At 39.0% G+C, this 24,605-nt stretch overlaps 1 protein-coding gene across 12 annotated transcripts in view; it reads left to right on the top strand.

Annotated features, from left to right (window-relative positions):
- Positions 1 to 24,605, top strand: part of MARK3 (microtubule affinity regulating kinase 3) — a 92,491-nt gene that overhangs the window by 56,625 nt on the left and 11,261 nt on the right. For 8 of the 12 annotated variants that reach the window (XM_074364925.1, XM_074364916.1, XM_074364917.1 and 5 more), the window contains 10 exons: positions 442 to 507; positions 5,372 to 5,442; positions 9,440 to 9,496; positions 12,006 to 12,242; positions 12,434 to 12,553; positions 12,815 to 12,914; positions 13,227 to 13,339; positions 13,823 to 13,976; positions 18,238 to 18,455; positions 21,272 to 21,375. In XM_074364925.1, coding sequence (XP_074221026.1) covers positions 442 to 507; positions 5,372 to 5,442; positions 9,440 to 9,496; positions 12,006 to 12,242; positions 12,434 to 12,553; positions 12,815 to 12,914; positions 13,227 to 13,339; positions 13,823 to 13,976; positions 18,238 to 18,455; positions 21,272 to 21,375 — 1,240 coding nt within the window. The remainder of the gene's footprint in view (positions 1 to 441; positions 508 to 5,371; positions 5,443 to 9,439; positions 9,497 to 12,005; positions 12,243 to 12,433; positions 12,554 to 12,814; positions 12,915 to 13,226; positions 13,340 to 13,822; positions 13,977 to 18,237; positions 18,456 to 21,271; positions 21,376 to 24,605) is intronic. The other 4 variants (XM_074364920.1, XM_074364918.1, XM_074364921.1 and 1 more) reach the window with 2 other exon arrangements.

The raw sequence follows: 24,605 nt of genomic DNA, 5'->3' as shown, positions 1-24,605 counted from the left end.
ATGATAACAAGTGGATGGACTTGCACTTGTAGGAGTAGAATAGATCTGAGCAGTTCCTGAGGTGAAATGCAAAATAAGAATGCTTTTCCTGAGGTGCAAATGTTGAGCTGCAGGGACCACAAGTAGCCATTGTAGACATAATACAGGACGATGAAATGAGATCAAATACACTTCACTAGACTTCTGAGTGTGTCCTGAAGTTACGTGATTTGAGCACCTAGAAAAAAAATCTTTTTTTTTTTTTTGGAATTCCATGCTTTTAAAAATATTTTCTGCTGTTGTAATATATAATAAAATTTCCTAAAAGCTTTTTTTAGAGGTCCAGCTATTAAAATCTTTAACAGGGAAAAGTTTACTTTTTGTAGTAACAGTTTATATGTACATGGTATGTGCATACAGATGTTTGTTTCTTTTTCTCCTGTATCCTCTTCCGTCCCCAAGTGAAGTTATTTGAAGTCATTGAAACTGACAAAACACTCTACCTAATCATGGAGTATGCAAGTGGAGGTAAGAAATTTATATGTATTTTTTTTTCTTTCTTCCCTTTTAGAAGACTACACAACCACGCTGCCCACATGGATAAATGTTAAAGTTTCATTTAACGTTCAGAGTCATAATACACTAGGATGAGAATCAGAAAAGCTGACTCGCAGCTATTCTGTGGATTGCTTTTAAGTGTTCCACTCTTAGCATTCTTAATTGATAATACGCAAATACCTGGACTTTTTTATGATAAAATATGCATAACATAAAATTTACCATTTTAACCACTTCCAGTATACAGTTCTGTGACATTAAGTACATTCACATTGTTAACCATTACCACCATCCATCTCCAGAACTTTTGTATTTTCCCAAAATGAAATTCTGTCCCTGTTAAACAATAACCCCTGTCTTCCCTTCCCCAGCTCCTGGCAGCCACCGTTCTGCTTTCTGTCTGTATGAATTTGACTCCTCTGGGTACCACATAGGAGTGGAATCGTGTAGTATATGTCCTTTTGTGATTCCCTCTTTCACTCAGTGTAATGTCCTTAAGGTTCATCCATGTTGTAGCATGTGTGGGAATGCCCTTCCTTATTAAGGGCGAATAATATTCCATTCTGTGTTTGTGTGTGTGTATATATATGTATACACACACACATACATAGATACACTACATTTTGTTTACTCCAAGTACTTGGATTTTCAAAAATATCAATGCATTAGCCTATTTGAAATAAATGTCTACTGCATGTTGGATGGTTTTCTTCATCAGATTTTTATGTCATTGGTGTCCGTCTTTTCCCAAGACCAGAAATGGTGGTTATATGGTTATAGCTTCCTTAAAGATTAGAGACTGGTAATTATTTGCCTGTAAGTTTGTATAAATGTAGACATTTTCATGAAATAAATGTATATAGCCATTGTCTTTTACAAAGATTCTCATTTTAGGAATATCTTTGGGCTAGGCTTATAATGCTCTGGGACCACTTGTGAATTTCACTGTCCGTGGAAGGCAGAAGCTTTCCTGTTTGTCTTTGCCAGTTCCCTGCCTCTAGCACAGTGCCTGGCACATGGTAGATACTTGACAAATGAAAGTTGAATTTATGAAATTATAAGCTAAACTACTGGGAACATATTCTGTTTAACTCTACGGTATAGCTTAAATTGTTTTGATTATAGTAGAGTTTTATTTTATTGGTAGCGCTTTGATTCAGGATGCAAAACCTGGAGCCTCACTGTAGTGATTTAACCATTAAATGAAAGATTGTAAACCTGTTGTGGGGATGGCAGGCACACCTCCAACACCACTTTTTCATACTCCTCATTCACTATTACTTGTGTGTTTTGTATTTTAAATGTGTGGTTTGAGAATTCAGTTGGGATTTTCACAATTGAGGAGTAATAGGAATCTGAAGGTTAATTGTAGAACCAAAAATCTATGTGGGGTTCTAATACTTTCTACTCATGTTACAGTGTGTGGTTCAAAATCTTTTCATTTGTGTAGCCTCTGCAGTGCACAAGTGCTTTTGTCTCCTGCCTGATCTCCTTTGACTTTCACAGTGACTCTGATGTGGCCAGGCAGTGAGTGATGGGCTTTTACTCTTGAGACCCTGGAGAATATGGAGTTTGGGAAGTCTCACTGTGGTCATGTTGCCAGGCATGGAGCCCCAGTCTTCTGATACCATGTAGCCTCTCATGAATGGTCAGTCAGTGGTGGCTTTCTGTTCCCATCTATTTTAGGTACCAGGGTCACAGAGATTTCTCTACAGGGGATGTCAAATACATCTGAGAAGTATCCCTCCAGAAAGAGGATGGGCTTTGGGAAAGGCAGCCATGGAGTCAGCCTAGCCAGTGCCCCTCATTCATTGATTGTGTGACCTTGTAAGTTACATGTCTCTGAGCTTCAGTGGACATGGTAACACAGCTCTCCTTTGAAGGCTCAGCGCCACTGCTCAGCATCAGAACAGCACTAATCAGTAGGTGATGGTGGTTTATTGGCTTGGGCCATTTGTTTTAATCAGTTCAACAAAGCGCTATCCATCTCCAGGACAGCTGTTTTATCATTAATACATTTGCCATTTTGAATGACAAAAATTTCATTAAATTCTTTACCTACTCCTCCCCAGCCTAGTATGTTTCAATATGGTAGAATCATAGAATTTTTTTTCTTTCCCTTGGCTGCCTTGGAAGCTCAAACTCTGTTTTGCATTAAATTGGGGTTTTCCAGTGTGATTAAGGGGTGCTACAAGTCCCAGTTTAGCATTGAGAGGCCAACCTTTCTGGAGGTGAGGGGCTCCAGAGGGAGCAGTGTGTGCTAAGGATCCGAGTAGGGGAGGGGCTTCTCAAAGGTCATGTCCTGGGGTTTGAAGTGAAGTACCTGCTACCCTTCTCTGCTGATGGCTGCAGGGCTCCATGCCTCCACCCAAGAGATAAAGGCAGATTTGAGGCTTGAAAATCCTGTGAAAGGGAAACACTGGGCTTAGCTGAGAACCTGGAGGAGAGCTGAGGCTTCATGCTCAGTGCTCCATGCTTCCAGCCCACTCACTTCTGGGGACATCAGTCCCTCCTTCCCACAGATTGCTGGCTCCTGACTGGGCTGCTGGGCCTCACTGAGCAGGAGGCCGTAGGTCTCCCGCGTTACATCCTGGTACACACACACCACCCCCCTCCAGGGAGAAATGCATGGCCACATCCACGAACCTCACGGCCCTTGGGCTGCTTCCCCTAGTTTGCCTGGGCCGGGCCTCCCCGGGGAACATCCACCACCAAGAGAGGAACCAGAGGCGGCACCATGGGAAGCCATCCTGAGAATCATAGAATTTTAGAATTGGAAACAATCTTAGAAATTATCTAGGCCAACTGCCTAATTTTTACAGATAAACTATAAAGCTCTGAAAGGTTGTTCTGTGCCAGTGGTTTCTTCACTAGTTACGGCAGGACCTGAACTAGGACCAAAGGCTGTCTGTACTGTCCTGTCTGGTGTCCTTTGATCAGCCGCATGGGCCCTGACCTGGGTGGGGAGAGCCACTGTTTGCTGGTTTTGCTCCTAATAAATAATAGCCTTTAGAGGTGTTTAATTCAGCCACTAATCTGAGCACTAATACATTTTTAATAAGGGGGGAGATCTGAGCTGAATTCCTGATTTATAACTTAGTAATTGGGAGTGTGACTTTATGGTTCCAAAATCTCTTAAGAGGTTTATATTGCATCAGAATTTATAAAAGTATTTTAAAATTATATTGACAGATTTGAACTTTATCTGTGTTACTCTACAACTACTGGGTGAATCCTTAATTTTTTTTTTTTTGAGTCAAAACTGTTCAGTATGACATGCACACATCTTTGTTTTCACTTTTTAACCACTTGTTTTGACATAATATACTTTTCTGCAAATAGAAAGGTCATTGTCTTAGAAAATGCTGACATTTTACTGAGCTGATGTTTAACTTTATAATTCATCATAGTTAAATGAATTGTGTAATGTAAATTAACAATATGTAATTCCTATTAAAAGATAATTATACAATCATTGATACCTGAAAATGTTTATACCCATTTATTATTTTAAAATTTATTCAGAGTTAGGGCTAAAAGTTTAAGTCAGATATTAATGTACAGTTCAGAATATCTTTTTCTCAAAAATATTTAAGGTCTAAAACTAAGCTTTTCTAAAGTATCAAAATGTTTTAATTGAATGTTGTCATTAAGCTGATGGAAGTATTCATTTGTATGTAGCAGGTGTGATTCTTTCCCGAACACATTTTATATCTAATTTGCTAAATTAGTACTCTTTTCTGTTGACTTCAGAGGTGTATCCTTATTCCAAATTCATAAGCAGTTGGCAATACTAATAAATTCGTTGAAGTGTCACTTCTCTTCCCTGACAGATTAATACCTTACAAACTGCCACCTAGATGTCCACCAGCAAGTTACTCGGCTTTACCTTTATTTTACACTGTGTCCTGAATCCCCCCCAACTTCCTTGTCACCACCGAGGCTGGTTCCCGGTCCCTTCCCCAGCCCTAAGGCTCTTCGCAGCCAGAGTGATCCTTTTAAGAGGTCATTTCATGTCCTCTGCCTCTCCTCTCTCAGAGCAAAGCCTGCAGACTCTCATGCTCTCAGGAGGTCTCCTACCCATCTCTCTGCTCATTCCCCGCCCCCCTTTCCGTTGTTCACGCTTCTTCGGCCTCGTGGGCTCCTTGCTCTTTTCTCTGTCTGGAATCTGTCTCCCAGATAACTACACTGTTCGTTCCCTCGCAGAAGTCAGCACAGTCCTGACCCACACAGACACACTTCCTGTTTCTTCCCCTGACTCTTCTCCCAGTGTTTCTTATCTGGTACGCTATATTGCGTTTGTTTGTTTATTGTCTGTCTCCCCTACTAGAATGTAAACTCCATGAGGAAAAGGACTTTGCTTTGTTCACTGCTGTATTTCTCCGGGGCCTAGAACATTTCTCAGCAGTTAGTAGGCACTCATTATTGGTTGAATGAATGAGTGAATATATTCAGGAAATGCTCTTTTGGTCATAATCCTATAGTGAAGACATCTTTTAAAACAAGTGACTTATCCATTTTAACTTCCAATTTTCATTGCTAAGTTTTTATTAAAGCATCTGGAAACATAACCTTTAAAAAATAAAAGTTATATAATTTAAACGTATGAGAATTTAATTTTAAGGCTTTTCTCCAGCTTAAAAGGTTTTATGAATAAACTTTGCCCATAGTTAAGGCTAACTTAGTTCAAATTCTATGTATTCCTGTTTATCTTAATACTTACATTTAAAAATTAAAACAAGAGCATTACTAAAAGTGAAACGTTAACCAGTTTATGGGACAGTTAATGCTCCAAAGTAGAATTTCTGCTTACTTTCATTTCTCTCAATTATAGGTGAAGTGTTTGACTATTTGGTTGCACATGGAAGAATGAAGGAAAAAGAAGCAAGAGCTAAATTTAGACAGGTATGGATTAATGCACCTTTAGTTTATTGATCTAATAACATTATCTAACTTAAACCCTGAAGCAAACAAGTGCTTGCCTTTTTAAACGGTTTGTAGGGTACGTTGTCTGGAGCAGGGGTTGGCCATTTAGTTCAACAGAAATTTATTAATTTATTTAGTGCTTTCATGCCTAAGGCACTGTGCTAGAGGCAGCCATGGGTTCTATTTCTAGGTTTGTAATTGGGATTTTAGTCTCATTCTTAACCTTAGTGTTTGACAGTTGAGCCTTAAAAAACGAGAGAACCTTTCAAACACCTGTGATTGCATTAATTAAAACCATTTCCAATTTTTTAGCAAAAAGAATGTCACAATCCAAAACAATCATTATTAATTTTGTCTTACATAAGGTAAAACCAAACGGAACTTAACCTATAAATTAATGGCTTACCTTCTTCTTTGTCGTTACCCCCATTCCTTAAAGAGACACTCATTTTAATAAGCAAGTTTTAAGCATAAAGGTGACTTAACTCTTCTGCTTTTATTAATAATGATTACTGTTTATTAATTGATCATTACCTACTAAATACGGAGATAAGTGCTTTATCTGGATTAATGTATTTCTTGCAGCAGCCTTGTTTGTAAGGAGTATTATGCCCATTTGCTCAAGATAAGGAAACTGACTCACAGGAAGATTAAATAATTTGCCCAAAATTTGATGCCAGGCAAATAGCAGATCTATCATTGATTCAGACCCAGATTCCCTGACTCCAAAACTAAAATTCTTAATCATCGTGATGTGCAGGAATCTGCAAACTCTTTCTGTAAAGTTCCAGATAGCAAATATTTTAGGCTTTGTAGGCATGCAGCCTGTTGCAACTATTTAATGCTCCTGCTGTAGCATAGAGGCGGCTGCAGATGATATCTGAATGAATACGCTCGCGTGACTGTGTTCCAGCAATACTTCACGCAGAGAAGCAGGTGTGGGCCAGACTGCACATACAGGCCATAATGTGGAAGGGAAGGAACAAGTACTTTATTACTTTTAAATTAACACTGTACTTAAATATCAGTACAGGCTCATTTCTCTCAGAACCCTTAAATTTTTTTAGTCACATGAAAGGTTGTGTAGGTAGAGGTATGATAGACGTCTTTAAAGGTTTCACAGTATCTGGAAAGGCAAGTTTATTTCAAGATTTCTCTTTACAGTTGCCTCTTCTGACTTGCTTAATCTAGTGTTTACAGTTAAGGACTTACTTATACACTTCTCGACTTCTGCTATTTGCTGTTGCTTAAATTTAATTTAAAGCTTAAGAAATACTGGTGGTACTTTGAATTAAACCTGTTAAATACCAAAGTTGAAGCTGCCTTTGACTGTCATTTAACTTCCCTGACCCTGTTTTTCTAGCTATGAAAAGAGGAAGTTATGCTTGATGAATTCTGACATTCTTTCCAGTTCTGATAAGACTGTTCTGTGGTCTATGGAAGGAAGCTCAAATTTCTCTCTATTACAGAACAAGTCTGTTTGGCCCTTTCCATAACTGTACTCTTAATTTTTATACATTGGCCACCTAATAAGCCAAGATTTTTTTGCCTCATAAAACTTAAATTCCTCACCACTCAGATGAATCTGACTGGCAAACGTTTATGCAAATCGGATTTATTGACTGTGAGGAAAAGGCTAGTGCTGGCTGGCAACAGCAGGTTTGAGCCTGGACCTTCTCCAGGGAAGCAGTTTATTGCTTAAACCTGTGACCCCTACCCTCTTGCAGCACTACCCATCCCCCAGGTGGGAGTCCACTTGTCAGAGGGACTTGGACAGTTGTCACTCAGATTTTTATTTTAAACTCCCTGCAGAAATTTTGGAGCATTTGATAAACCTGTTAGTTGGTCCAAGAAAGATAGTTTATGTACTTTAACAATTAATAACTTGGTTTACAGTACTTAGAATTAATGCAGTCTTTTCTCCTTGCTATAGTATTTCCTTAAGACAGCTCATTTAAACCTGGAAGGGTCAAGTATGATATTGGTGCTTCTGCTTTTCTCCGTTTCTAATTGCCATGCTTTCCAAAAGTTTATAAGTCATCATTACTTAGACTCAATAAAAAGCTTTCCTGTTTATACCAGAGAGGAAGGTGTGCCACACACCAGGTACACTACGCGTGAGCTGTTTTCTGTCCAGAATAGGCCGTTCTTTCCGTAGTGATCAGCAGATGATTTTTCCTCTTCCCACTCCCTTCACCACTCTCATCCTGGTTATTGCATATGCTGTTTTAATTTTTTTTGGCTGAGCTCTTGTTCTTTTCAAAGAAAGAGAATAGATTCCTGGCTCCATCTTCTTGCCTCACTTCTTCCATGGTGGCTTGCTAATGTTGCTGCCTCCGTTCTTTCTTGTATGACTGGAAATGAATTAGGCTTGCGTTCATGTTGTAACCTAGAAAACATCGAGGTTCTCAGCCTTATTTAGAAATAACCTCTTTTAGCTTAAAAGCAAAATGCAAAAAAGCAATTGAAAGTTGAGTATGTTCAGGTAATTGTAGCATTAGGTTAGCTTTGAGCTGTTTGGAAGTAAAAGAAGAGAAATTCTCTTTGAGAAAGGGTAGGAAATTATCAAATCTGATTCAAAAGCAGAATTTGAAAATAACCTACAAGAGAAATCTTAATATGCAGGGAAAAAAACAGGGAAAATTGAATCAGGCAGAAAATAAAATTTTCCTGTGTCTTAGGGAAACAAATCTATTTCACTTTCCCAGTTTTCAAGAGGACAAAATAGAACAGTGTAATTGGTGTCCAAAGTGATAGATGCTCTGAAACCTGTATTTTGATTTTGGAATTTGTGTACCTCTAGTTGGCGATTACGAATGGGTCTGATTGATCTTTTGAATATTCACTTTGTAAAGTATGAAACTGCTCGGTGACACCCTAATTTTGGCATCACCCCACCCTACCCCCAGCCCAGCTGCTCCTTACTGCTTTTTCTGAACCAAAATATCAACTATTAGAACAGTCCTTTCTAAGTTTTTATGCCCAGTGTAATTAGGTGAGTGTTGCTTACAACTAAAAGTTGATGGTGACTTGGAAAAACAAGCAGTATTTTTGTTATAACCCCAGTTTTGTGTATATGTAATTATATATATATTTAAATACACATGCATCATGCCAAAGAAAAGACTAGAAGCAAATACACCAAAATAACAAGAGATACTATCTCTATTTGGTGGTTATACAAGCATATTCTTGTATATGCTTTTCTGTTTTTCCTAAAATTTCTATAAGCATATAAAACTTTTATAATTAGAATAGGATACTTTAAAAAATGCCTAGTAAGTGTGAAATTTCAGCAGAGCGGTTATTTAACTGTGCTAATCACAGGCATAATCCAAGTTGAGTAAATGGAAGCATACGGTGTGCTGCAAGCAAGGGGTCCTCGCTCATGGAGCAAGTAGCAGTCTTCACGCTGTGTTGTTTGTGTCCACTACAGCACTCATTCTCCCATCTTAAGGAGGGGAAACTGGTCCTCAGAGAAGTGAAGTCACTATTGCTGTCCTTGACCCCACATCAGCCAGAAGGAAGAGAGCATTGCAGGGAGCAAGCTGACCAACCTAGAAGACAGTGGGCATGGGCAGTCTGCAGCTGCCAGCTGGGTGGGGAGAGGCTGCACCAGAGCCTTCTGCTCCTGGGCCCAGGCAGCCAAAGTCCTCTGGATGCCAATGACTCGTTGAGTCCTGGCACCACATTCAGAAATAACTGGAATGCCAGGGGACAGGGCCCGAGAAGAGACTTTCCAGTTAAAACTGGAGAGAATAGGAAGAACACCTTCACCTTTCTCTTCTTGCTCTCACCCCACCTGGCATTTCTCCAAACTGGAAAGTTCAGAGCATGAGAAAATTGTATTTAGAGACGCACACAGACATTGAAGTGCCCACTGCGTACTTTGCATGTGTGAATGTTGACAAAGTATTTTCATCTTAATTGTGAATCTGCACCATTGATGACTCACAACCTTGCATCTCCTGTCCAGATAGTGTCTGCAGTCCAGTACTGCCACCAGAAGCGGATCGTTCACAGAGACCTCAAGGTGAGTCACAGTGCCCCTACTAGTGTCTCCTTTGCTTGCTTGTGTTCCGTTCTCCTGGCGGTTATGACACAGATGACGTACAGATTGGATTGTGTTGTTAGTATGGGAAAAAAAACCCTAAAATATATTTTACATTTCAGTTAGGGTAGCCATAGTTGGTCTCTGGAGAAAAATCATATCACTAAACAGTTGGGGTCCTTTAAAAATGTACACTCTCTCAGACAGCGTCCTCAGTGCTACCTGGCATCCTTTTTCTCCTGTTACAACAGTGGCCATTTGAGACCCACTTCACAGGTCTCCACCTCTTCTCTCTCTCCTAGCACACAAAAGGGTTTCCTATTTCACAGAGAAAATAGAAACACCAAGCAGGCCCTCAAACTTAGCTGCACCTGCATTCACCCTTCACCTTCCAGAATTTTCCTCGTGTTACAAGACAGCGGAGCGCCTCTGCTGACCCTGCCTCTGTGTTCTGTGTCCTACGTCCTCTAGGGACTGCTTCACTCTGTTTCTTCCTATCTCATGGTTTTTTGGCGTTTTTTGTTTGTTTTTAAATTTTTTTAGTTGAAGTACAGTCAGGTTACAATGTTGTGTCAACTTCTGGTGTGCAGCATAATGTTTCAGTCATTCATATACATATATTCAATTTCATATCCTCGTTCATTATAGGTTACTGCAAGATAGTGAATGCAGTTCCCAAGTCTTGTTTCTTCACCTTCTCTCTCTGTTGGCTTCTCACTAGCAGCCCTTATAAAAACATGCTCAAGTCTGTACCATCTTTTATCAAAAAACCTCCTCACCCTAACTCTCCTTCCATATACACCCTCTTCTCACCTTCTCAGCCATTATTTCTCCAACATTGTCTAGATTCTCTCTTAACTTGGTACTCACTCCTCTTTCTCCTCACGTAATTGTTACCGATTTGCTTGTTCTCTGCTCACCAACCCTTGCTGCGTTCATATCCACTCTAGTAGCTGCAGTGGCTGGAAGACCCCGAATCTATTTCTGCAGCCAAAGCTCTCTTCTAGGATGTAGTATCCAGCTGACAGAAGGACACCTTCACCTGAGCATCCCTCAGGCAGCTCAGGTTCAGGATGTTTACAGCCTACACTCCTCCTTCCTAAACTTGAACTTATATTTCTCATTGTGATGACTGATGTCCCTCAGGTCCCTGCCTCCCCTTTGCTCTTCTGTTCACTTAGTCCCCATGTCCTGTTCCTGCTGTTCCCTGAGCATCACTAGAGCTCGCCCTTGTCTCTCCCCATTTGCACCATCCTAGTGCAGACCGCAGCATCTCATACTTGATTACTACTCTAGCCTTTTGCCTGGTCTTCCCTGCTTCCAATTTTCTCTCTTTCTTCCGTGTCTGTTTCCTACACTGCAACCAGAATGGCCTTTAAAAACACAAATAAGATTGTCCTTTCCGTGCCTGAATGACTTTTCAGTGGCTTCCCGTCACCCTTAGGTGAAAAACCCAAACTTTCTGACTATAAGCCACTTGGCTGGCCCTTTGTAATTCAGCCATGGCCACGTCCCCAGCCATCTCTCTCTGCACCTCTCTCCCACACTCTGTCTTTCAGTTTCTTGAGCAAAGCATGTACTGTCTCACCGTCTGGGTTTTAGACTGTTTATTTTGCCTGAAATACCTTCTTGTCAATACACCCACTACGACCAACTAAACCTCCAGGCAGCAACTTCAGTTTCAGCCTCTTTAGGAAACCATACCGTACCTTCCAGTGCCTGGCCCATGGCTCCCTACTCCTCCTCTGTCACAGCACTTAGGCCAAAGAGTATAGCTGCTTATTTTTCTGCCTCTCCCCTGCTAAATTGTGAGCTCCTGGAGGGCAAGACTCAATCTGTCTGTGTATCAAGACACTAACACAGAACACCTGATACGTGATTGCCACATGGTAAATGGTTGTTTAAACAAATAAAAATGGCTTCGACCTTTGTCTTCAGTCAAGTTTAGGATTCTCCCCTCCTCAGTACTAGCCATTGTATAGCTTATTTAGCATTGTTCATGAAATGTGGCTCTCTGCTTAAAGCAAGTATCCATTTTTTAAAAGCCCCTTATTATTAACTGGAAAAGCTATTTAAAGGTTTGTGTGTGTGTGTGTGTATAGACATTTGCTATTTAAATTAGTGCTAGAATTGATCTATAGAGTCAGACCTCTGTGTCCCCAGGTTCTGCCTCTGTGGCTGAGGCAAGCCGATGGTGCCACACCATTGTGTATAGTGATGGATTTTGATGTCAGTGAGGGTGTCTTGGAATCAGTCCCCTGCGAAGACTGAGGGACAGCTGAACCTTGTATCTGTCTTTGGTTGTTAATGCTAAAAAATTAAGAGTTGTGACTTACCTCCTATTTTTTCCTCTAGAAAAAATGTTTTCTTATTCATTAGGATATATTAACTTTATACCATTATAAAAAGCTTTTATGAAATGCCTAATTCTATCACAGTTCTAATTATATTTTGGTTAAATTTCATTTTTGTCTTGATGTTTTCCCTCTAGGCTGAAAATCTATTGTTAGATGCTGATATGAACATTAAAATAGCTGACTTTGGTTTTAGCAATGAATTTACTGTTGGCAGTAAACTGGATACGTTTTGTGGCAGTCCTCCATATGCAGCCCCAGAGCTCTTCCAGGGCAAGAAATATGATGGGCCGGAAGTGGACGTGTGGAGCCTGGGTGTCATCCTTTACACTCTGGTCAGCGGGTCACTCCCCTTTGACGGACAGAACCTGAAGGTATAAGAAGCAGTTGTGTCCAGGTTCTTCAGAAAGCTAAAAGGATTTTATGAAATGATAAGAGTTAATATTCTAACGCTTTATCAGCGTATCAGCAATTCAGTATCAAGGGGTTTCACTGGGGTTTTCTGAGTTCTCTTTTAACCTAAAAGTTGACTCACTAGTTTTCTTTGCTCTCTACCTCCCCAAAGGAACTGAGAGAGAGAGTGTTGAGAGGGAAGTACAGAATCCCTTTCTACATGTCTACAGACTGTGAAAACCTTCTCAAACGTTTCCTGGTGCTAAATCCGATAAAACGAGGCACTCTAGAGGTAATCACATTAGTGGAAATACGGAACAACTGTGGGGAGTCTTTAAAGTATTTTTAGAACTGTGGTTTGTGTGGCATATTGAATACTATCCTGGGGCTTTTTACGCAAGATGGAGGTTTTGTTTACTTGTTTGTTTGTTTGTTTGTTTGTTTAATTATCCCTTGAGCCATAATGGATGAAGTACTGAAAATAAATTTTCCTGAATATTGTGATTATCAGAATGTTTTATTTTGTGCTGCTAATGAACAGTTCACCTTTCAGCAAATCATGAAGGACAGGTGGATCAATGCAGGGCACGAGGAAGATGAGCTTAAGCCATTTGTTGAACCAGAACTGGACATCTCAGACCAGAAAAGAATAGGTAATTACTCTGTGCCTGCCTGCTTGTGTGTGCAAGTAACATCTTTCTGTTTTGATTGATGTATATGCCTAAAGCGGGAATAATGGAAAGTCAGGCCTAAGATACATGAATCAGCTTGTCTGTTCTGTCATATTTAGGGGTTTACCTGCAGTTTCCTGTAATAGCTTTCAGTAACTCAGGAACAAGCCAACTGCCATTTATGTTAGAAAATGTGTGATCTTTTGTGTCAAATAAAGGAAATTATTTTACCCTGTAACAGAATGATTTCTTAACCAAACAAAACACATGAACTGTATGATGCCCTTCTTTTAGATATTATGGTGGGAATGGGATATTCACAAGAAGAAATTCAAGAATCTCTTAGTAAGATGAAATATGATGAAATCACAGCTACGTATTTGTTGTTGGGGAGAAAATCTTCAGAGGTAAGAATAATCAGAAAAACCTGAAATAACCTTTATGTAAATTTTCAGCTCATGTAAACTCTTAGTTTTTTTATTAATTTACCTGGAAATAACAAATCTAACTTCTATGACCATTTTGAACTATTTTAACTTTAAGATAATAACCTTCATAGGGGATATTATCACAAACTTGGCTTTCATCAAGTTAACCTATAATCATTAATAGCTTTAAAATTATGTAAAATCAGGGGAAGTAAACAGAGCATTTTTAGTTTTTTGCAAAAGCCTGGAGAGAAGGACATAACTACCTGTAAGCTGTGTGTGTGTTTCCAGCAGTCAGAAAGAAACTTCTGCCTGAGTTTAGGGTTGTCATTTTTGTCCATTGTGATTCTTTTCTCTGAGTGAACTATTTATAAGGGTTTGTGTGTTCCGAGAAATGTAGTTTCCTGATAAACCATTTGGGCTCGTGTTGTGGTTTGCTCTGTTTTTCTCATTTTCTCTTAGCTGGATGCTAGTGACTCCAGTTCTAGCAGCAATCTCTCACTTGCTAAGGTTAGGCCAAGCAGTGACCTCAACAACAGTACCGGCCAGTCTCCTCACCACAAAGTGCAGAGAAGTGTTTCTTCAAGTCAGAAGCAGAGGCGGTACAGTGACCATGGTAAGTAAGTCTGAGACCATTCCAGTGTGTTCTTTTGGCATCTCCTGTATACCCGAGGCCTCCTAACTTTGGGACGCATCCTTTTGCTTTTGGCCTACTGGGGTTGGAGATTGCACGCTTTCCCTTCTTGGTTGTTTTATAGCAGTCCCGTAGGTGCTAACATGATTATCTCAAGGCTCTGATCTCCTTGGTACATTCAGTGGCTGGGTGGAATCCTTAGCCACATGTGACTGTTGAGTGCTTAAACTGAGAAATGATTTTCAGTTTTGTTTAAGATTAATTTATAAAGCCACATGTGGCCAGTGGCTGCCATATTGGACAGCATGGCCCTGGAAAATGTATAGTACCCCAGTTTTGCCTTACTTGGTTTAAATTTTTGACCTGTGTCATTCTCTCAACACTCCAGCTGTTGATGTATCTAAATACCCTCACTCATAAAAAATTTTCACCACAGCAGTGAATCTTTAAGGAGACTCAGGACCCTAAAGGGTATACTTACCAACAACCAGTAATTCTACTTCCAAGGCAGCCCCATGTGTTGGAATCCAGAGACTCGAGCATCTATGTGTTTATTCACATACTTTTTTAAGCTTTATTACTTTTTTTAAAGCTTACTTTTTTATTATTATTTCTTAGGGGGAGGTAATTTGGTTTGCTTATTTATTTTTAGAGGAGGGACTGGGGATTGAAGCCAGGACCCTGTGCATGCTAAGCATGCACTCTACCACTTGAGCCACACCCTCCCCACTATTCACATATTATTATTATTTTTAATTTCAGCATGCAGGAACTAAATCTCTGTTGGCCTGGTCCTAACTTTTAAAACTACAGACTCACCTGGAACACCCACTCATCTCTAGTTCAGTTCATTTCCCTTCTCTGGGCTTTGTCCTGCTCCACCCTTTCACCTGGAGACTTGGCATATAGAACTGCACAGAGTATTCCAGACGTCTACAGCTTTGAGTTTATACCAAAGTGAAGGCACTTTGCTCACTTTCCATTTCTCTTCCTGCTGATGATGCCTCTCTGTATGGTTTGGGCTGAAGCAGCACATTGTACTGACATTGTCAGTGAACTGCCCACATGTCTGCTATTCTAGAGTAAAACTGAGAGTTCAGAACCCTTTCTGATGCCAGGATTAGTAGAGACGGCATTTGTAAACCAAGTGCTGGTCTGGGTCTCTGTTTCTTGTGTTCATATGTAGTTGCTAACAAGGAGGGGTTCTCAGTGCCTGTGTATTGCAGAGCAATCAGTGAAATGCCTATGCGTTGTTCTAAACCAACCAGTTTAAAGGGACTTGTTCCTGAATCCTGGAAAGAAACCTGGTAATGGAGTTTTCTCTTATCTCTAGTGACTGCCTTAATAAGTTAATTCTTCTTTAAGCACAGAATCCATCTGGATTGGTCATGCCTTTTTTCCCCAGCTCAGAAAATTTTAGAGCTAAAAAGAGCCCACCAAACTCATTTTTATCAGTAGGGAAATAGGTCAAGAGAGCTCACCAGTTCTCCCGAGGTTACGTGGAAGTGGGAATGCCTGAGGTGGAACCCACGCCTTGGGCTCTGCCCACTAACCACCCGTTACCTCCTGTAGTAGTGCTTTTGTAATAATAATCAGCCTTCTTGGAGCCTCTGATATTAAAAAGGAGTTCATCAACAAGTTTATACTATATAGCACAGGGAACTATGTTCAATATCTTATAGTAACGTATGGTTAAAAAGAATATGAAAATGAATATATGTATGTTCCTATATGACTGAAGTATTGTGCTGTACACCAGAAATTGACACAACATTGTAAACTGACTATACTTCAATAAAAATATATTTTTTTAAAGTTCATAAAGGAATATTTCCAGAAATTCTGTATATAGAAAAATCACTCAGTTCCGCATTCTTTTTTATTCTTTATGGGGATGAAGATAGTGATCAGGGAAAGAAAACCATGAAGATTTGATTATGCCTCTGGCACTGTTCTTTTAAGTGCAGAAAATGGGATAGGTTTCAAATAATGACATCTAGTGAAGCACATTCACTTGGTACCACGTGAAGGAGACCAGCCTGTAACTAGACCAGTTTTAAGCTTGCCCTCCCCTCCCCATCTCTGCCCTTGTTCCCTACCCCTAGGTGCCGATGATTCACACATACCTGCTTCTGTAAAATCACAACTTAATTTTTTTGCTTCTTAATTTGGGTCCCATGTGTGAACCCCCGTATGTGTGTGCCTTTTTTTTTTTTTTTTTTTCCAGGAAGAGTGATCATCAGATTTTCAAGAGGTTTTTTACTTAAAAAAAAAGAAAGCATTACTGGTCTATCAGTCAGTAAATGGTATTGGGGAGGTTTGGTGGTGACAAGGAAAAAGAACTGCATTCATTTCTCACATCTTATACAAGGTTGGATTCCAGTTGGAATGAAGAAAATATTAAAAAAATGAAACCAGAAAGATACTAAAAGAAAACATGCAAAAAGCAAAGATAATTTGCTTTGTAATTTGGACTAGTGAAGATCTTTTTAACTATAGCCCCAAACACTAAAAACCATGAAAGAAAAGACTTAGCAGATTTGACTACATAAAAGTCACATTTTTGTGTGATACATCCACACCATGAAACACTGCTCAGCAATAAAAAGGAACAAATTGTGGATAAATGCAATTTGGATGGATCTCAAGGGAATTATGCTGAGAAGGGGGAAAAAAATCTCAAGAGTATTTTGATTCAGTTCATATAACATTTTTGAAATGATAGAATTACAGAAATGGAAAAGAGGTTGACGATTTCCAGGTTTAGGGAAGGGGGTTGAGGTGGAAGAGGTGGCTGTGGCTGTGAAAGGGTGGCTGTGAAAGGGTGGCTGGGAGATCCTTGAGGTAGAACTGTTCTGTCTACTGGTGGTGGTCCTGTGAGTCTGCACATGTGATTAAAATATGCACATGTGTAAATGATACAAGTAGACCTGGAGCTCAGTGGATTGTATCAATATCTGTTTCTATTCACAATCTCGAGTCTTAAAAAATTTTGAATTTTCTAAGTAGAATTAATATTTTAAAACAAAACAATAGTAACACTGAAGGTTCAGAATGTCATTAGATGACTCATGATACTGAGAGGAAAGATAAGTATTAAGGGTAGCATCATGCTGTACTTGGCTAATTCTTTGTTTATGTTAAAATTGACAAATTGAGAACTTAATTGTTCTCCCCCTATAAATAAAAGCAAACTCTTGTTTACTTTTAATTCTGTTTCAAATAGATTTACCATTTAGATTTTTGTCCAAGAAGTAGCTTTACTGCACCTCACCCCATTCACTTTTCTAAATTCTTTTTGAGGGGAGGGGCAGTAATTAGATTTGTTTGTTTATCTGTTTATTAATGGACGTACTGGGGATTGAACCCAGGACCTTGTGCATGCCAGGCACGCACTCTACCGCTGAGCTATACCCTACCCCCACCCCATTCACTTTTTAATAGACCTAAAATACAAAGTCTTTTCTACCATAGAATAAATGATGAGCTTTCAGTGCCATTCCTTGAGATTACCACTGGGCATCATATATAATGAACATATTAGTTATCTTATTCATCTCCAAAATTCTTTTGAACTCCTTATCTCCTGTGTCATCAGAGTCTCTAGATGATTTATCGCAGGACATCAGTCAGTTGCCCACCTGGAATGTCACCGGGAGCATCCACCCACTTCCTCACTGTCATTTATATGAGGAACATGCTTTCCTCCACTAGTACTGCCTTTCCCTGTGTACTCAAATTCCTGTTTATCTAGAAGATAGAGTGCTTAAAAAAAAAAAAAAAGCCAAAATAAAACTTCAAACAGAAATGGCCTGTAAATCTGTACTGTTCTGTTCCAAAAGGTGAGGGTATCTCTTGTACAAAGAAGGATGTGATTCACTCAGATGTACTAGGTGAAGCAGTTCATTCTGCATAATGTGTGCATCAGGTTAGTTTGATTAGTTATCTGTATGGTAACAGCCCCAAAGATGTTTTGAAAGGACAACTGTATAAACTTATTAACTTAAAAAAAAAAGAAGACTCAAAAAAGGTAGAAAGTTAGGGACTGATAAGTGAAATTTTAAAGTTGAACTCATTGTGTAGCAAAAACATTATACCTGAATGGGAAACATTTTAAAGAATTTTACTGTGTTATATTTTCTTAGATGAATAGAAATCTTGGGTCACCTTATAGAATATTTCTTTTCGCAGAATAAAATGTGAAACAATATTCTGACTTTTAAAAGTCAACTCTTTGTTTTAGCTGGACCAGCTATTCCTTCAGTTGTGGCATATCCAAAAAGGAGTCAGACCAGCACTGCAGATAGTGACCTCAAAGAAGATGGAATTCCCTCCAGGAAACCAAGCAGCAGTGCTATTGGAGGAAAGGGAATTGCTCCAGCCAGTCCCATGCTTGGGAATGCAAGTAATCCCAATAAGGCAGATATTCCTGAACGTAAGAAAAGCTCCACTGTGCCTAGTGTAAGTATTGTTGAACTGTATAGCATGGGTAGGGTTACAGGGTTGAAATGGTCTAGACATTTGGCGCCTGTGTTCTGCCCAGTATGGCCTACCCGATGGGCCGCCGTGCCCAGTCTCAGCCGGTGGAGATCACCTGCTGCGTTGAAGGTATTTCTTGTTGAGCCGCTTCCCATTAGATGAGTGGCCAGGTCCTTTTTGCCAAGGGCTGTTTCTGGTTATTCTGTAAACATCTGCTAAGGTTTAGATTCTCTCTGGTGCTGAAAGATGGAAAGACCTCATGGTATAACAGGAAAGAAATAAAACCAAATGGTGATGGTGCAGACTAATGACCCCAAACAGAAGGCTAGCAGAGTCTGCACAGGGCACTGTGAAGTCTGACTGCCAGGGACGTGGTGTTTGCACTGCATCTCAAAGGGCTCTTTGAAAAGATACAGAACGTTGCTTGAGTCCTCACCATGTGCCAGGGACCATGCTGAGTGCTTTTCCATGTATTAACTCAATGTTAATGTGAAGAAATTGAAGAAAAGTTGAGTCCATCTCTTAATTGCTGCTCTTAAAAAAATCTCCCCAGTGAGTAGGTAGTATTTGTTAAATTGAAATTGTTCAGTTTCAGAAACTTTTCTGTGGATTCTCTCTGACCTACCATAGTAATTATTACACTTAGCACTCCAAACGTAATTTTAAAAAGAATTTGCAGAGAATGAACAATTTTAAGCATATTTTGTAGTCATATTTTCCCCTAAAAGTTAACAGTGACAGAGCCTTTCCTCTTCCCCAAAGAAACCCCAGAGTGAGGCATCCGTATGGAAGTTGTGCCGCTCTCTTTGTCTGTTTCTCGGGATGAGGCTTATAAAGGAGCCCAGAGGGTTTTGTCTGCCCCATTCTCTGACCTTATGCTTTACCAGAGTAAACCCTGTGTGGAAAGGTTCTTTATTTTGGCCTCCCGAGGCTGTAAAATTGAATCGTCGTTCCATAGCCCTGCAGTTTAAATTCAGCCTCCAACTTTTGTTGACAGTTACCAGAGGGAGGAAAGGACCTTGTTCCCTGCCTTCACAACTTCCATCTCTGTCTACTCATCTACCCACTCCCCCTTTGAAAATATGTCCTGAGCATTATCGGTCATTTGTATTTGATTATTTATAAAGGAAAAAAGTAATGTTATTATAATTTTCTCCCATTAGTCTTCAGTTTCCCTGTACATGATCTGCTCATGCTGTATTAAAGGTGGCCACTTTTGTCTTTGTTTAAAAATTGATGTTATCTGGTAAGTTTTTACTTATGACTTTGGTTCCTTGCTTTTTAATTTTTAAAGTACTAGCTTTTTAAAAGTTGATGTGAAATTCATAACATATAATCAACCATTTGAAGCATACTATTCAGTGGCATCTGATACATTCACAATGTTGTGCAATCTCCACCTCTCCCTAGTTCCCAAACACCTCAGAAGAACACCCTGTACTCATTAATTAATTACCCCAATGCTCCCTTCCCCAGCCCCTGGCAACCACTCATCTGCTTCCTCTCCCAGTGGATTTGCCTGTTCTGGATATTTCATATAAATGGACTCATGCAAGCCTTTTGTGACTGGCTTCTTTCACTCAGCATATTTTCGAGGTTCATCTAAGTCGTTGCTTTTTATGTGCCAGTTCGTTTACCTGTTTATCCGTTGATGGACATTTAGATTGTTCCTACTTTTTGGTTACGATGAATAATGTTGCTATAAATGTTTGTGTACAAGTTTCTGTGTGGATTTATGTTTTCATTTCTCTTGGATATATACTTAGGAATGAAATTGCTGGGTCGTATGGTAATTCTGTGTTTTAACTTTTTGAGGCACCACCAAACTTTTCTACCAGAGCAGCACCATTTTACATCCCTACTATATCTGAGCCCGCATTTCTCCCAGTCTTTTCCAGTACTTGTTATTTCCTGGTTTTGTTTGTTTCAGCTGTCCAAGTGGGTGTGAAGTGGTACCTCCTTGTGGCTTTGATTTCCATTTCCTAAATGACCAGTAGCTGTCAGCATCTTTTCATGTGCTTATTGACCATTCGTATGCCTTCTTTGGAAAAGTGTTCATTCAAGTCCTTTGCCCATTTTTAAATTGGGTTGTCATCTTGTAGTTGAGTTGTAAGCTTCTCTACATAGTCTGGATATTAACCCTTAACCAAATACAGGGTTTGCAGACATCTTCTCTATTCTGTGGGTTCTCTTTTCACATTCTTGATAGTGTTCTTTGATACACAAAAGTTTCTAATTTTGATTAAGTCCAATTTGTCTTGTTTTCCTTTTTGTTACTCCTGCTTTTTGTGTGTCATGTGTATGAATCTCTTGTCAAATCCAAGGTCATGCAGATTTACCCTGTTTTCCCTAATAGTTTTATAGCTTTAACTCTAATATTTACATCTTTTTAATTTTTATTATTTTTATTTGTATATTTACTTCATATTTATAATCCTTCCTTTTTAATTTTTTTAGTTTGAAAGTATTAGCTTTTAAAAATAGTGGATCTCTCTCTCTTCCTGCTTTGCTTTAAATAATCCATGAGTTGTTGCTCTGTGGATTATTACAGCGAGCTTTTCAAAGTCACTCTACCATAGCCGTTTTTCATTATTGCAGAAGTAATGGAGGGTGGGAAAGAGGGTAAAAGTGGCTGCCTTCGCCTCTGTTCTGTTGGCCAGTACTGCTGATATTTTAGTGTAGGTTTGTTGAAAGACTGAGTATTCATGTTTATTTAAATGAGAGGGGTCCTATTGTACTACACTTACTAAATAGTTTTAAGATGAAAATACCCCTCCCACTTTTTTTTTTTTTAATAGAGTAATTCAGCATCTGGTGGAATGACGCGGCGGAATACTTACGTCTGCAGTGAAAGAACTACAGCTGACAGGCATTCAGTAATTCAGAACGGCAAAGAAAGCAGGTATGAAATTCTACCTGATTTTAAGAAAATTTGTTTTTCCCAAGAGAAATGGAAGGATGTTATTTACTTCTCAGTTTTTATGATCAAAATTCACATAACGGTGGTAAGTGTTCTCTAATGGTAAGTTAAATTTGAATGCAGATTTTTAGTGAGCTCCTACAATTCCAAGTTCTTCTCATTGTCTTGAGTTTATCCTCCTGGCCAGCTGTGTGATGACTGAATGAGTTGAGTTAAACCAGGGAGCTTTTCCAGAGGAAATAGATAGTAACCTTACAGTTTAATTGTAGAATTATGAACAGGGAAATGGAGATTATTTTGTGCCCATGAATAACTTGAACAGTGTCGAAGGGGAAAAGATAAGGACCTGAGGCAGGGAGCCGGCCTCTGGAGGACACAGAGCATGAGGTGGGTGGGTGAGTTTTCAGTTGCAGGCCAGCAGTGTGCTGAAGGGGCCGGGGGACAAGTGGTAACATAGTCTTCACTTTACTAGATGCACTTGAGAATCCCAGAGAAGTGGAGAATGCAGTCTTCCAAGTGATTTTAATCTGGTAGAGAAGCAATCATATTGGATAAGCGTGATTTAAAATACTAACAAAGTAATATGTCAGTAACGAGTCAGATTATGCAAACAACTTTCCTGGGGTTACAAAGTAAGAAAGAAATAGTCAGAAAAGTAGGATTAAGTAGGTCCAGAAAGCATGGAGTAGAACTAAGTTTGGAGAGAGAGAAAAAAATGTTGGATTGGTAAAGTAGTTAAATATATTCTATATAGACAAACTTCCCAAACTAGGATGGATTTTCCTTTGTTTTTTTTGGAAGAGTAGTATAAAACTAAATTCAGAGTGGTGAGATAAAGTCAAAGTGAGTAGATGAGGTTCTAGAGTAGAAATCCATAAAATAAATTCATCTTTCATTGTCCCCTGGCCTCTGAACTTGAACATTGTCTGGTCATGTCACACTCCCATGTCTGGCATCAAAACTTTCTTTCCTTTTTTTTCTGAAGTTTACTTTTTGAAACTGCATTGTAAGGTTTGCTTCCTTTAGCTGTCGTTAGTCAGATGAAACGTTTGATCATTAACTTCTGTAACAGCCCAAACAAAGATTCTTCTTCCCTCCTTCATCCTTAAAACCAGACTATTTTATCATTCTTCCTTCTTCCACAGACCACTTACATTTGAGTTGATATGAAGGTGAAAAGCTTGTTATGTGAGATTATGTTTATTTTTCAGTGACTTTTTAAAAATATTTACATTCCAGTATTCTGTCTTCTGAATACTATGTGTGTGCTTGTTTTAACATTGTCTTTTTCATTATGATCAAAAACTGCCAATAACTTGAGTATATCAGTTGGGCTAGATAGCTTAGAAATTAATGATTGGTTGTTTTTTTTTTTTTAAGTAGTCTATTCTTTGGTAAATTTTCTTTTATTACAGTTATATTCTCAAATAAAATTTCTTCTAGTTCAAAGTGATTGAATAGAAGATACCAGCAGAAGACTTAATTAGACAGAAGTTTCTGTTATGGATTTTAGTCTGTAGAACTGGGGTGATGTTTCATGACCCTTCTGTTTACAAATTCTTCAAAATTGTTGAACTGTTCTGTCATATTCCTTTTAAACTTTAGAATGTGCAATTCTCTGAGGTGCAGAGTCAGACTTCTTAAAAGGCTGGTCAGACCAAGGTCTGTCTGCCCCCTGGTTTTTGGTTTGTGTGTGTGCACATGCTCCTCTAATTCCCCTCTCCTACATTGTTCAGTTCACTCTTCAGAAACAATTTTAAGAATTGTCTAATATCTTTGGAGTCTTACCTGCCTGTGTTCTATCTGCAGACATCCTCAGTGGGGCTGCTGCCTCCTCACCTCGGCCTGGACCTCACTGCTTATGTTGGCATCAGTTACTCAAATGCTTTGCTTGTGATAGTGTGGTCTTTATCTTTAATCAAACAGAGCCTCCAGCCACACAAGATGGGGCCCAAAATTTTAATAACACCTGGATTTTCTTACTCTTTCTTAAGAATGAGTTGAAAAATTGTGGGAAAATACGGAGATTTGAATGCCAAAGTAATGGTCATATTTTTTACTTTCAGTTAAGGCAGGCACTAAATATGACAACTTTCTCATGCTGAAAATAGATATTTGAGTCATAAATTAGATGCACTGAACTTCTCTGTACACAGATGACTTTTTTGGCAGCAGATTGTTACTTTTTCCTCTCCCATATGTATGTGTTATTCCTTGACTAAAATACTGGTGAGCTACAGGATGCCTGGATTTGTGTTAACTTCTGAAAGAAGGACATTAATTTCCATTTTAGCCTTCAGTATGTTGGACTTTTTTTCTTATACACATGTACTTTATATACATTCTTATATACATGTGTATAAGAAAAAAAGTCCAGCATTCTGAAGGCTAAAATGGAAAATTCCAACATGAGAATGATCGTGCCTAATAAAAGCTGTGTGGGTTTTATCACAGTTAACACATGAATCTTTTGGATTCTATTTTTAATTCTGCTTTTCCCCAGTCACTGAGTATGCTTTGAATCAGTAACCATGTTCTGATATGGGATACATGTCATATCAAACAAATTGAAAACGCTTTTCCTTTAATAACCATAAGGGTATCAGAGTGAAAAAAAAAAAGATTATCAGACATAAATACAAAGCAGGAAGATTAGTAGGAACTTCATACAACTTGAATTCTAAGAAACACGGTTGCTGTTTCTGTAAGTTAAGGTATAAAAAATGATTCTTCCTCGGACCCAGAACTACTAGAAATGTAATGCAGCTACTGTTTTTGTTTATGGAGATTGTTGTGAGGTAGTCTGTGAAATGTATAACCGTCATCTTTACCACTTTTCTGGGGGAAGTTCTGTCTGGCTTTCACAACAACCAACTTGATGCAGCCCATTGTAATGTTGTGTTGTCTGTTGTAAGTAGAACTTTTGTGAGTTTGTACAAACTTGAAATTCAGCAAAGATTTATTGAATTTATTGTTTCTTAAATCAAGGTAGTAGGCCTGCTTTTAGAAGTCAAAAAAACACATCTGTTTTGTTATTGGCTTTGTAGAACTCTTAATGTGACATGATTAAATTTCTAAAGAAGTTGTTCACTAAGTTGCCTTTAAGATTATGTCCCAAATGAAATAATTTATGCTGAAAATACGAGTTTACACTTCCTTTTTAGGATTGGCTCTGACTTTCGGGGAGTTAGTTTTTCGTGGCAGGGTGTCTG

This window comes from Camelus bactrianus, chromosome 6, assembly GCF_048773025.1.
Source record: "Camelus bactrianus isolate YW-2024 breed Bactrian camel chromosome 6, ASM4877302v1, whole genome shotgun sequence".
Taxonomy (NCBI): domain Eukaryota; kingdom Metazoa; phylum Chordata; class Mammalia; order Artiodactyla; family Camelidae; genus Camelus; species Camelus bactrianus.
Note: the sequence above shows the minus strand (reverse complement) of the source record. Positions and strands in the feature narration are given on the sequence as shown.